Here is a 14,706-nt window from a genome sequence, read left to right as displayed (position 1 = left end):
AGATGAAAAACCTCACTTTCTATGAGAAAAATCCTGCCACATCCATATGAGACCAGCTCAATCACATTCTAGCAGTGATTTGAATCCAGGGATTCAAAGAGATACAGCGATGGGTAATGAAGATAATAACTAAACCATGCAGCTGTGCATATTATTAACATCTGAGCTCCTTCAAAATACATGGTGATATATCAAGTCCCACATATTTATTTATATTAAGTTTGCTTAATTCCTGATATACTTCTTCCTCACTCAGAGTGAGTCTCTCCTCGTCTTCATCCACTGTTCTCAAACTGTTCACGATATCACATACACAGGACATTAATTAACTGCTCATTAAATATCTCAACTATATCCTCTGCAGCAGTTGTCCTTTTCATTTATATCATTATATCATTTTCTCTGATCAATGTCATCCTTCCATAATCATTCATTTTTTTTTTTTTTTTTGCAGACTACATATCGAAAGAACTCCTTCGATATGTAGAACTCCTTAGGTTTCTTTTTTGGTTTCACTAACTAACTGCTGCTCATGCTTCACTTTTGCTACTGTTACCAACTCAGTCACCCTCCTTGCCTGTTCTTTGTATTCCTCATGGAACTGATTATTATCACTCCTCTGATGTTGCCTCCATAATACCTTTTTTTTCTCTGTATTGCATGCTTGATCTCTTCATTCATCCACTTCACACCCACCTTAATCTTCTGACACTTAGAATACATTTTGACATTGCTTCTGCTAGATAGTTCTTGAATATCTCCCAAGCAGCATTGATCACCTTTCTACCAAACTCCTCATTTCATGCTACAGCTACAAGCTGTCTCCCAAGCTACTCATTATCACCAGCTTTTCTTCCACATATACCCTTTCCTCACATGGTTGGCATCACCCAGGTAATCACTTCATGGTCACTCTCACCAAGTGGAGGGAGATTTGACACCTCATTTATAAAAAGATCCACTGATGAGATGATCAAATCCATGACCTTCAATCCTCGAGTGTCCTGTGTTACACACTGCCTGAGGTAGTTGTCCATCAAAAACTCAATCAACTTATTTTCTTTACTTCCAGTTGCTACCTCTTCATCCCAATCTATATTGCTGTAATTAAAATCACTCATAATAACAATCACCCTTTTCTCATTTGCTTTTACAGGTCCTGGTCACTACCCTCCATATTATATTACTGGATCCATATCAATATCCAACGAAGAATTTCATTTTGTTCACCTCTATCTCACACCATACTGCCTAAAAACCACTATCACTGTTTCCTCCTTTGTATCTCTACCTTGTATGGACATAACTCTTTTTCTATCATCAATAGCACTCCACCTCTTTTTTTTTTATTTTTTATCTTTCTATCTTCTTAATTTCTTCTTATTATCTTCTCCAATCAATGTAGGTCTTCCTACACCACACCAAAACCTGGTTTGAGAGAAAATTCAAAGAAGCTTGTGAAATGCTAAAACATTATCCAAACCTGAACAAAAATGACAGATTAATTATTCCAAGAATGTGGAGGATCCCTCTGTAACCCTTATAACAACCCCAGAAGAAAATCTCAATACGAGAGGACGTTAGACATGTTTAATGTAGTTTTGTTTTTAATTTATTTGGTTTATTTAGATTTTGTTTATTTGGTTAATTTATTTTATTTTATTTTATATATTTTATTTATTTATTTAATTAATTAATTTTTTTCCCTACAAGAGGTCAGGCTAGGTTAAAAGATTAATAACCATTAAGATTCATTTTACTTTTGTATAGTGCAGTATCATTATTATTACATGGCACCTCCAGGGAGTCCAAAGGGAGGGCATCTACTCTACAACTCTCTATCTCCACCAACTACACCAATGCCATCTACCCACCACCGCTAGTATTTCCACACAAACAATCACAAACATCCATGTCCGGATTCGAACCCACAGCCTTTTGTCAGGAGAGCGGATACGTTAACCACTCGGCCAACCAGGCCGTCATGTAGCTTGTATGTTATAAATATGTAGTTTTCCTGATGATGACCTCAATACAGAGGTCGAAACGTCGAATGTTACTTTCCTAATGTTAAGTAATTAAGCCAGCAAAGGTTGGTTGATTGGTAGAGCCTCTGCTACTAATGGTTCACACAAAAAGTTAAGCAAGTTTGAGCGAGGTTAATAGTTGGAAGGGGTTCAATCGTTCGATGCTGTTGGCACATTCTCCCTTGATTAGTCTTTGGACTCCCTGGAGGTATCACATAACAATAATAATAATAATAATAATTATTATTATTATTATTATTATTCTAACATGTGCATTGTGTCTCCATAAATTCTTCACTATGAATGCTGATCACCATGTAACCTTAAAAGAAATAATCTGTATCCACTGTAAAATATAAATCCAAACTTTTCAGATACACTATCCACTCATATAACAAGGTGTCAACATATTTTAAACTGTTATCTTTAATTTTTATCTTGTAAGTAAAATATAATTATGAAGAAAGATAAAACATGAATTTACCTTATTTACAACAAGAAAGTTTTCAATATGTTGTCCAGTAGACAACACAATATCTCCAGCCTCTTTGACAGCTTCAGGGAGTATGGTTTGAACTTCTTGAGCTAATATGCCAGTGTCTGTCAATTCATCTTCAGAGAGTCCAGCATGCTGGGCAAATTCAGGAAGATATTGATATCTTACAATCCTCATATTGGCAACATTTTTTAGCTGTTCCTTTGTATCCACCTATGAAAATAACAAGAACAACAACAAACTAAGAGAAATAAAATATGTGGGAAAATATTGCATTAAAATAAAGTCAGTACTATAGCACAGTCATTGATGAATGTGTTCATAGTGAAGAATTTATGTGCATACTGTACACATGCTAGAATAATTACTTTACTTAACTTTAAGCAACCTATACACCCCTTGAGGGTACATGGCAGGAATTTGATGATGATGATGATGATGAACTTTAAGCAACTAACAATCGACGTTTCATCTTTGTATCGAGGTCATGACCAGGAAAAAATACACATTTACAATATACAAGCTACATGCTTGTATATTGTACATATACAAGCTGAACTATACAAAAGTAAAATGAATCTAAATGTTTGTTAATCATTTATCCTAGCCTGACCTCTGGTATAGTGCAGCAGCATGTAGCTTGTATATTGAACATATGTATGTTTTTCAGATGATGACCTCAACACAAAGATCAAAATGCCGATTGTTACTTGCTTAACGTTAAGTAAAGTAATTATTCTAACATATGTGTTGTATCTCCATAAATTCTGCACTATGAATGTTGACCACCGTGTAACCTTAAAAGAAAGAATTGATTAATGTGTGTTATATTAGTTATATAACACAGCATGCACTTATATGTTTAGTCCGCATTGTGTTTTATATTATTATTATTCTGGCCTCCATGAGTCCAAAGACTCATCGTGGGAGGTCCTTTCTAAGAAACACAAGTCTATCAAGTCTCATCGAGGGAGGTCCCTCCTAGGAAACACAAAGTCTATCATACCACTCCTTAAATGCATTGACCGTTCTCACTATCACCACTCCATCAGGCAATGCATTCCATGGTTCAACCACCCTTCATGCAAAGAAACCACTCCTCACCCTCATTCTCACGGTTTCCTTTCGTAACTTCCAGGGATGGCCCCTTGTCATGACTCCTTACCGCTGTTCAACCAAGCGAAAGAACTTCCTAGTGTCAACCCTGTAACCACATCTCAACAATTTAAAAGTCTCAATCATATCACCTACCCTTCTTCTATCCACCAAACTCTGCAGTCCACACTCCCTCAGCCGATCCTCATAACTAACATTGTACAGTCCTGAAACCATCTTTGTTATCCGCCTCTGTACCCTTTCCACAGTTAATTTATCCCCTTCAAATCCTGGGGACCAGATCTGAGAACAATAGTCTAAGCGTGGTCTGATCAGAGTCTTATATTAAAAAAAAGAAAAGGAAGAGGTTGTGTTAAAAAGAACTCCCATCAAAACAAATCAAAAACTATATTACTTTAAAGATCTACTTTTAAATTAATTAACCCAAATAATGTAAGAGAATTTCCAATAAATACTGCAGCCTAAAAATGTTTTAGCAGAGCTAATCAGAGGTGATATAGTCACTTAAACAAAATGGGAAAGTTTTCAAGGAGGTGCTAGATATGCTTGATGGAGGAAAAAGATCTAGATAATGTCCAAAATTTAGGAGGACTGAAATTGCATTTATCTGATGTCACTATCTGACAATATTGAAACTGTTGGTAGGAAGCTAGTAAAAATATAAACTTAGTTATGTAGCATTATCATAGTATCCTGTATATCACTTGAAGGTATATATCAGGAATTGATGATGATTATGATATAAGAGCACTTTATTTATTGCTATATACATACAAAAAGAACTTGTGACTATAGACATAATAAGGGCATCTCTAGCAAAACTGTGTATTAAAGTCTGCCCAAATTACTGCAATAGTTCCATAAAGCCTCGTGAGGGAATATGCATATGCTGTAAATTTTATGGATTTTATGGATAAGTTTACAAGGTAATATTTACTTTGCACTATATGGATTTCGATATCAGACTAATGGATTGAACTGACAATCAGCTGTCTGAGATATGTCATCTGTTGTGTGGGGGAAGAATCTGGAAGAAGGCAGGTTAAAAGACAAGTTCCGGAGAGGGTAGTACTAGGACTATTATTGTTTAACCTTCATTGTCTATGATAATGTCCCTACAATGCAAGAGATATTCATTTATTTGCAAATAATTTTAAGTTGGAGAGGGTTATTAGTAATACTGCTCATGTCATGGTTCTTCAGAAGGATATGAATAAGCTAGGAATGTTGGTGAATGACTTGGAATTTCAGCATAATATATAGCTAACAGATTTACAAAGGAAATCCTAAAATTCAAAATCTAAAAAATTCAAAACCTGAAAATACTCTACTGGTAGAACTAGATTAAAGGAAGTGGAGAGGAGACAAGGGATCTTGGAATGATGGTGATAGAAACTGAATGTTAAGAGGTTCTATTGCAAAAGTGGTGAAGATAATTAGAGGATTACTGCTAATAGTGAGAAGGGCAACGACTAGTAGAGATGTGGTTATGGTGGGTCCAATGTATAAGGCCCTGATCAGGCCACATTCTGAACTACGAGGGTGGTCTAAAAAGTTCTCGACGTAACAATGAACACATGAATTTATAATTTTAAAATTATTTTTATTTTTCAACATAATCTCCCTTAAGACTAATATATTTATTCCAGCGATGATCCAGCATCATAATCCCATCCCTGTAGTGGTTCTCAGTAAGATCTGCAAAATATCCCTCTACAGCTGCAATCACCTCTTGATTTGAAGAAAAATGGTGACCAGCAAGGAAGAGTTTAGTTTTAGGAAGAGACAGAAGCCAGAGGGAGCCAAATATAGAGAATAGGGTGGATGTTCTAACAATTCATAGTGCAGATCAGATCGCTTAATTTTCCCATTGCCAAAACACCTTTGTAGGCAGGTGCATTGTCCTAATGAAAGATGATTTTTTTCTTCTACACTCTGGGTCTTTCCTCAAAAATTTTTTTGCCTAGTCTGGTTAAAAGATTGGAATAATATTTCCTGGTTATTGTTTTACCCATTTCAAGATAATTAATAAACTAAATGCCTTTAGCATCCCAAAACACCGATGCCATGACCTTTCCTGCTGATGGAACCAACTTTGTCTTCTTTGGCGCTGAACAACCGGCTCCTCTCCACTGTTTTGATTGTTGTTTGGATTCTGGTGTGCAATGGTGAATGCAAGTCTCACCCATAGTAATAAATCAACGCACAAAATCAGTTTTATTCTTGTTAAAACGCTCCAAGCACTATTCTGAGATTTTCATGCGAGTGCATTTTTGATTTGCTGTGAACAAACAAGCACCCATCTTGCGCAAAGTCTTTTCATATGTTTGTTTCATATATTTTTCAATTCTTCATGCAAAATATGTGTTCTTTTGAAATGCCTATAGTCTCAGCAATTTCACGCACTTTGACTCGCTGGTCATCCAATACCATATCGTGCACTTGATCAATGATTTCTGGTGTTGTTACGCTTGTTGGACGTCCTTCAAGTGGATGGTCTTCAAGGCTGGTACGGCCACGTTTAAACTCGGAACCCATTTCTTAATTGTTAAAAATGAAGGAGAAGAATGCCCATAAACTTATATGAACTTCGAATGAATTTCTTTTGGCGTTAAACCTTCTTTTACAAAGAATTTTATAACCGCACGATACTCAATTTTATCCATTTCAAGAGATACAGAAAACACTTTTGCTTCAGACAGCTGTATAAAAGAAACTACTTGTTAGAATGATTTGCAATTTCACATGCATGCTTATGACAGATGTACCAACTCAGAAAAAAAAAAATTTTGCCAATAGTGTTAGCATCTATGGTCGAGGAGAAGAATTTTTCAGACCATTCTCGTGCTGTGCTCAGGTCTGTTCAATGAGGTTTAAAAAGAATAATGACTTAGAAAGTAAAAAGGCAGGTAGCAAAATTATACTATCATCATCGTCATCATTAGATTTCTGATATGTGCTCTCAAGGTATGTACAGTATACTATTATAGTACTACATGAAATCAATAAGTAAATGATTTTTAAATGATTTTAATGTATCATTAAATAATCATCATCATCATCATGCATATCAAGGATTTAGGCCTAGCATGGCCTGTTCAGCCTTAAAAGTCATTGTTGAATCGTTTAAGAGTATCCTGGTTTTCTTTTTCCTAATGGCTTGTACTTTAAGGCTTGTTTTGATAATCTTTCTGTTTTCATTCTTTGAACATGTTCCATCCATTTATGTTTATATTCTTTAATTTTTTCTATTACTGGTTCTTAGTTTAATTCTTTCATAATTTCTTAATTTCTTTTGTGATCAAATAGGGTATACTTTGCAGTTTTTCTCATAAACTTCATTTCTGCTGTTGTTAAGTAGATATTAAAAAAGAGTTGCTGAGAGGGGACATCCCTGTTGAACACCTTGGTTTATCTCTCTTGTATATGATAGCTCATGATTTAATCTTATTTGTATTTGATTATTTTCATATATACTTGTGATAGCTTATAGGATATTATTTGGTATTTTGTCTTTAATAAATTTAGTTTAATCCTTTATCCAAGTGTAAGAAAACAAAGTTTGCATCTGAAAACATCTTCAAGACTGGGATAAGGTAGTACAACACCGGGAAACTCATAGCAAAGTGGACCAAGCTAACATCACTCCTATCTCAGTATCTCCCACAATGCAAAACACATCTCCTTGCAGATATGTATAATGTTATGCATTAAGGGAAGGGCCACTTTGTCTCTTTTAATATGTTAAATAATATGTTTCTTTTAACTTTGTCAAATGCTTTTTTAAAGTCAATAAATGCAATGTGTTTCTAAATTGTATTCTCTTCTTTTCTCTATTATTAATTTTAGGCAAAAGGCCGGGTCTATACATGATCGTCCTTTTCTAAATCCATTCTGTACTTCTAAATTAAAGTTTTCGGAATATTTCATTAGTTTGCTATTTAAGATTCTGCTATATATTTTGTAACAGGAATTTAGTATACTGATACCTCTATAGTTTTTAGCGTCACTCTATTATCTTTTTTAAAGATAGGAACCACAATTGCTTTTTTCACATTCTATTGGGGGGATACCAGTTGAATATTTTTATTTAAAAATAATAAGAGTCTTTCTCTGAATCTTGTTCCTGCGTATTTATATAGTTCTGAACCTAGCTTATCTTCTCCAGGTGATTTTCCGTTTCTTGTTTCTTTCAGGCTGATTTCTAATTCTTCTTTAGTTATTTCCTTTTCATTTTCGTTAATTGTTTGGCAGTTGTCTTTTTTAAAATATTTGTCTGTCCACAGTTCTGTGTAGTAATTTAGAAATTCTAATTTCAATTCAGTGTTTAATTTTATGTTTTCTTTGGTATCTGCATTTAAGTGTTTCAAAATCTTGTATACACTGGGTCTTATTTTATATAAATCATGTTCTAAATTACAAACAAATTTGTTCCATGATTCACTATGTCTTTTTCTGACTTCTCTTTTAGCTATGGCTCTTATTCTTTTATATTCTATTTCATCTTCTAATCTTTTACTGCTTAACCATTTGTGATAGGCTTCTTTTTTCTTTTTGATTATTTCTTTGATTGTATCATCCCAGATCTTCAGTTTTTTCTTTTTATTGAATTTTTTGGTCTTTACTAAGCTTTCATTTGCTGCTGCATTTAGTATCATTTTTATATTAAGCATTCTATTTCTATTTCTTCATTTTGTATTATTTTATCTAGATATTGGTTAATTCTTTGTTCATATAGCCATTGTACATTTGTGTCATTCAATAGTCTAGTTTTATAAACAAATGTTTCAATCTTTCTTTGTGTTCTTATTACTTGTAGCCATTTAGGTGGTAATCTTAATTTTATTTTAACAAGGAAGTGGTCACTGCTTATTTCATATCCTCTGTGAACTCTAACATCTAGTGAAAATTTTGATGTCTTTTCATTTAATATAAAGTAATTTAATATTGATTTCCATCCTCTTGTTGCCCAAGTATATTTATGTATGTCTTTATGTTTATAGAAGGAATTCATTATTTTTAGGTTATTATAAACTACAAAGTCAATCAATTTTTTACCATTCCTGTTTAGAGTATGTTCTCCATGTATTCCTATATTATTATTAATTTTCGTGTTTCCAATTCTTGCATTTAAGTCTCCTGCTAAAATTACGTAATCATTTTTATTTATTTTATTATATGTTTTGTAGCTGATTATAAAAATCAATATTATCCTGTTCTCTTCCTTCTTCTGGGGCATATAAACCAATTATTGTTAAATAGACTCTATCTATTTTTATTCTAGCTTCTATTATTCTTTCATTCCATAATTTATAATGTTTTAACTGTTTTGAAAGGGAGTTATGAATCCAAATCATGACTCCTGCTTGTGCTCTTTGGTCTTTGTTGACTCCACTGTATATCACATTAAAATTTTTGGTTCTCATAGTTCCTTTTAATTTCTTTTTTGTTTCAGTGATTACTGCTATTTTAAAATTTCTTTCATTTAATAATTGGTCTAATTCTATTTCTTTATATGCTATTCCTCTTACATTCCAGTTTGCTATGTGTATTATATTTTGTCGTTTCCATTTTTGTTTTACCTTTTCCATTCCAGGGTCGTTTCCCATAAATTCAATCCGATTATCTTTTTCTGTCAGCTTACAAGTAGAATTATGTTCTCCATGTCAGGGTACTAACCTGATGATGGAATAGTTCAGTGATATGGCTGCTACCTTAAGGCTTCTGAACTAGCCTTCTTCCAAATTTAAACCCATAGGAGGAATAGGGTATATTGAAGAGGGAAAGAGTAGATTATAGAAGAATTATAGTAAGGTTTATATTGAGGGCATAGTTTTAAGGTCAGAAATGAAGAGACCCCATGGCCCTCGAGTAGCATAAGGGTCATAAAATAAGAAGAGTTGGCTGATAAGGTCTTATAGGAAAGATTAAAGTAAATGGATCTTCCTCAAAGTAGAAGAAGGAGAGGAAAGATCCAGCTAGGGGGGTCCATGGGAGTGCCACTTCTCTTACAATCAAGATGATTGCCCCTTATGGCTCTGTTGGTCCATGAGTCCTTATTCAGTATATTCGGACCACCCCACCGTGTACACACACAGTGGGCTCCCTATCTGACCCAGGGGACACGCTCTCTAGGGGATTACAGGGTCCTCCCAAGAGGGGGGACCGTGTACCCCATGTATCATTAAAGAATTAATGATACAATAACATGATATCATGAGAAAGTTTTCAATAAAATAACAGAGGGCTGCAACATACCAGCTTGTTGGTAAAGAGCTCTGGAAAAGATAAGCATTATTTTGTGTAGTAATTGGTGTGCATTTTAGTATAATAATGTTGATTTTTGATATCTTAACATAACTGCATAATTGCATGATGGTGGGCTTTGTCAGTTTGTAACTGACTTTTTTTCTCTCCCCTAAATTTTTAAGCTTTCCTTGAATGAAACAAAATGGGACTATGGTGTAGATTTTTTTTGAGAATGGTTCAATGTCATGGGTGTAACATGTATGTATGACAAAATGTGTAGATCTGTTTGTAGAAAGAGTGAACAAGGGATGAAAGAAGGTATGGGTTTGTAGAAAGTGCAATATTTTGTTGGACTACGAGCCATCAAGTGGTGTATGATGGAAGGCGTGTGTTTGGAGAGTTCTGAAAGCTAAGTTGTTTAGTTCAGAAAAAAAAAATAATGATACTAGTTAAAAATTGTGAGGGAATTAGATTGTATTGTGGTGTTAATTAGATTTAAGTTAAACATTTTATTTTAAATAAAATGTTTACATGCTAAACAAAATTGGTTGAAGAGACAGCCTGGAGTAAGAGGATTCAACTAGAAATGCTAAATTCAGAAGGCTGAATTCAAAAGGTTGAATTCTGGATGATTCAAAAATAGAATTCTCATATAGCTATCTTCTTCTTCTTAAGTATTCTAACTGCATCATTCATCCAGATCTCAGTCTTTCTATTGTCTTTTTTTATATCAAACATCTACTTACTAAACTTTCCTCTTCCATTAAGTGATCATACTACCTAAGAACATACTACTTACAGAACATATTAATCATGTCTTTTGGACTTCTTAGATGACCAAATGTTATACTATCATGATATTCTGTTGTACTATCATAGTATCCTTTACACCCACTGAGGATATATATCAGGAATTTGATGATGCTGATGATGAGCAGAAACAATCCGACCATGGAAAGAGGCACAGAAATCCTAGAGGTTATCCCAACTGGTACTGTTGTAGTTCTATAGTGTATGAGGTTGAGATTTATTGGGAGAAAACAGATATGTAGAAAAGGAAATATGGACATAGTTATGGTCAGAGTTGCCTATACTGCATATTTTTGAATGTTGAAAGTTTTTCCCCACTTGGTTAGACTAATAAATTTAGTTTAATCCTTTATCCAAGTGTAATGTTTGCATCTGAAGTATCTTCAGAACTGAGGCAACTCGTGGTATAGGTGGACCAAGCTCTCATCACTACTTGTCTTCGTATCTCCCATAATGCAAAATGCATGTCCTTGCAGACATGTATAATGCTATGTATTAAGGGAAGAGCCACTATCCAGACCGGTTTCTTTATTGAGGTCTCGTCAGTGGGAGCTAGACCCAGAGGTGGTGATCCTAAGGTGGAAGCAATCCAGTCTGGGTAGTAGTCCTTTCCTTAATGTATAGCATTGTACATGTCTGCAAGGAGATGTGCTTTGCATTATGGGAAAGACTAAGACAAGTAGTGTTGAGAGCTTGGTCCACCTTTACCATGAGTTACCTCAGTCCTGAAGATACTTCAGGTGCAAACTTTGTTTGCTTACACTTGGATAAAGGATTAAACTAAATTTATTATATTTTTGAATGCTTTAATAATAAATAACCAGGTTTTAACTCATATATGTTTTTTATTTATATTAGAGGTATTTCCTCAACACGTTTCACTGTCCATATAGCTAACAGCATCTTCAGGAGGTTGCTAAACATAAGTAAAAAACCAAGAAAAAAGTAAATGTTTCCCAACAGCTACTAATATCTGTAAATTTTCAATTTATAAAAATTGAGAAAATACATCAGTATAAATAAAAAAAAAAATGATGAGTTAAAACTGGTTATCTGTTATCAAAACATATCTTATTTGTTAGTGAATCATATACAAACATCAAGAATGATTGTAAGGTCAAATTCCAGATGAATGGAAAGAGATGTCACTATTCTTTCTTATAAAATTCCACTTTATAAGAAAATAAAACCAAATTTGAGAACTACAGAAGAATTAGAAGTAGAGAACTACTAGTGTTTCAGATAAGATTTATGCAAAACAACTGTTTTCCATAAAGAAATTACTAAGGAAAATTGTTGAAGAACAAGCACGGACTGCCAAGACAAAACATCTTATGGACAATGATTGAGAAATTAAGATAGCATAATATTTCATATTATGCTATCTTAATTTCTGTGATAGCATAATGTTTTCTACTTAAATTGTTGATCTTGAAAAATCACATGATAATTTACCAAGAAAAAGACAGTTTGCATTGCACCTGTATGGTGAAATACAGCTGTATGGTGTAAATGGAACTGGACAGAGTGATACATTTCTTATATTTAAAGGTGCAAAGCAGCAGTTCGAATTAAAGGATATATAGGAAGATGATATGGTGTTAAATCACGTTTAAAGCCTACTATTGCTATTGTTATTTATAATCTGTATATACCTGATTAAGGAAAATGATATGAAACCTGATATTCGAATGAGATATTAAGCATACTTCTTTACTCTATGAGGATGGTCTGAAAGTTTCTCGGCCTCGACCATAGATGGCAACACTATCGGTAAGAGATTTTTTTTTTTTTTTTTTAAGTTAGTACATCTGTCATAAGCATCCATGTAAAATTGCAAGTCATTCTATCAAGTAGTTTCTTTTATACAGCTGTCTGAAACAAAAGCATTGTTTGTATCCCTTGAAATGGATAAAATTGAGTATCATGTAGTTATAAAATTCTTTATAAAAGAAGGTTTAACGGCAAAAGAAATTCATTTGAAGTTCATCAAAGTTTATGGGCACTCTTCTCCTTCATTTTGACAATTAAGAAATGGACTGCCGAGTTTAAACATGGCCGTACCAGCCTTGAAAACAATCCACATGAAAGACGTCCAAAAAGTGTAACAACACCAAAAATCATTGATCAAGTGCACGATATGGTATTGGATGACTGGTGAGTCAAAGTGCATGAAATTGCTGAGACTATAGGCATTTCAAAAGAATGTGTAGGATATATTTTGCATGAAGAATTGCATATGAAAAAGCTTTGCGCAAGATGGGTGCATGCTTGCTCACAGCAAATCAAAAATGGACTCGCATGAAAATCACTGAACAGTGCTTGGTGCATTTTAACAAGAATAAAACTAATTTTGTGTATCAATTTATTACTATGGATGAGACTTGGATTCACCGTTACACACCAGAATCCAAACAGCGGCCAAAATAGTGGACAGAAGCCGATTGTTCAGCGCAAGAAGACAAAGTCAGTTCCATCAGCAGGAAAGGTCATGGCATCGGATTTTGGGATGCTAAAGGCATTTTGTTTATTAATTATCTTGAAAAGGATAAAACAATAACCAGGGAATATTATTCCAATCTTTTAATCAGACTAGATGAAAAAATTTGTGAGAAAAGACCCTGTTCACAGAAGAAAAAAATCATCTTTCATCAGAACAATGCACCTGCCCACAAAGGTGTTTTGGCAATGAGAAAATTAAGGGATCTGCACTATGAATTGTTGGAACATCCACCCTATTCCCTATATTTGGTTTCCTCTGACTTCTGTCTCTTCCAAAAACTAAAACTCTTTCTTGCTAGTCAGCGTTTTTCTTTGAATCAAGCGGTGATTGCAGTTGTAGAGGGGTATATTGCAGATCTTACTGAGAACCACTACAGGGATGGGATAATGGTGCTGGAGCATCACTGGAATAAATGTATTAGTCTTAAGCGAGATTCTGTGAAAAATAAAAATAATTTTGAAATTATAAATTCTTTTTTCATTGTTAGGCCGAGAACATTTCAGACCACCCTATTATGTATATGAATTATCTTTTGCTATATGTCTTTAAGTCTTTAGACTAATTAAATGATTCTGCTATAAATTTAGAAGAAATCAGCAATAAAACACAAAATATACAGAGAAACAGAAAACATCAACTACATTATCAGTAAAGCTATAGAACATATTACACACTTCAGCTATTTAGGCAGTTTTTAGTGAAGATGCAAATCTATATGGAACAATTGAGAAATTAGCCAGAACTCCAGCACAGAAGGCAATATTCCATCCAATTTAATAGGAGTCAACTAGAATTCAGATGACTTCAATTTTTAACATTGGAAAGCTAGATTAGAAATAGATAATCAAGCTGGAATCTCCTAATATGAGAGTTCTAGGGAAAATTATAGTGGTAATTGGATGGTATCAATAGTAATGAAAAACTAAAGAAAGAGCAAAACATAGGTGAGTTAATGCAGTTACAAGTGCTTTGGAAGAGTGACATGTATCAGCTGATTAAATCCTCATCATCATCATCAAATTCCTGCCATGTACCCTCAAGGGGTGTACAGGATATGACAGTACTACATGAAAAAATTACATCATTACTAGCTTCCTATCTACAATTTTCCTCCAAATCAGTCTGTTACTTGTCAAGACTCCAACATTATCAGATCTTATATTTCTATCATCTAAGGCACTTTGTACCATATCAATCCACCTATATCTTGGTCTTCCTCTGGGGCGTTTTCCTGCCAACCTGGCAGAGAACACTTGTTTTGCTAATCTTTCCTCTCCCATTCTATTTAAGTGACCATACCACATGAGATTAGCTCTGCTAATGCATTCCTGGATGCTGACAATGTCAAGTTCTTTCCTAATATCCTCATTTTTAATATGATATTGCCATTGATGCCATCTGTTCACGCCTCTAATCTTTCTCAGGACTCTCATATCTGCGGTCTCTAGTCTTTGGTCAAGTGTTTTACTTCTGACCCAGCTCTCAGATCCATAAGTTAAAACTGG

General features: G+C 34.1%; 1 protein-coding gene across 4 annotated transcripts in view; it reads right to left on the bottom strand.

The window, feature by feature from the left end:
* LOC150092685 (uncharacterized) overlaps nt 1-14,706 on the bottom strand; it is a 491,968-nt gene that overhangs the window by 133,202 nt on the left and 344,060 nt on the right. For all 4 annotated transcript variants that reach the window (XM_090414354.1, XM_090414355.1, XM_090414357.1 and 1 more), the window contains exon 14: nt 2,512-2,736. In XM_090414354.1, the coding sequence (XP_090270480.1) occupies nt 2,512-2,736 (225 nt within the window). The remainder of the gene's footprint in view (nt 1-2,511; nt 2,737-14,706) is intronic.

The sequence above is a fragment of the Typopeltis vanoorti genome, chromosome 25 (genome assembly GCF_054136105.1).
Source record: "Typopeltis vanoorti isolate ZY-2024b chromosome 25, IOZ_Tvanoo_1.0, whole genome shotgun sequence".
Lineage (NCBI taxonomy): Eukaryota > Metazoa > Arthropoda > Arachnida > Uropygi > Thelyphonidae > Typopeltis > Typopeltis vanoorti.
The sequence above is the reverse complement of the archived record's forward strand: the minus strand, read 5'-3'. Positions and strand labels throughout refer to the sequence as shown.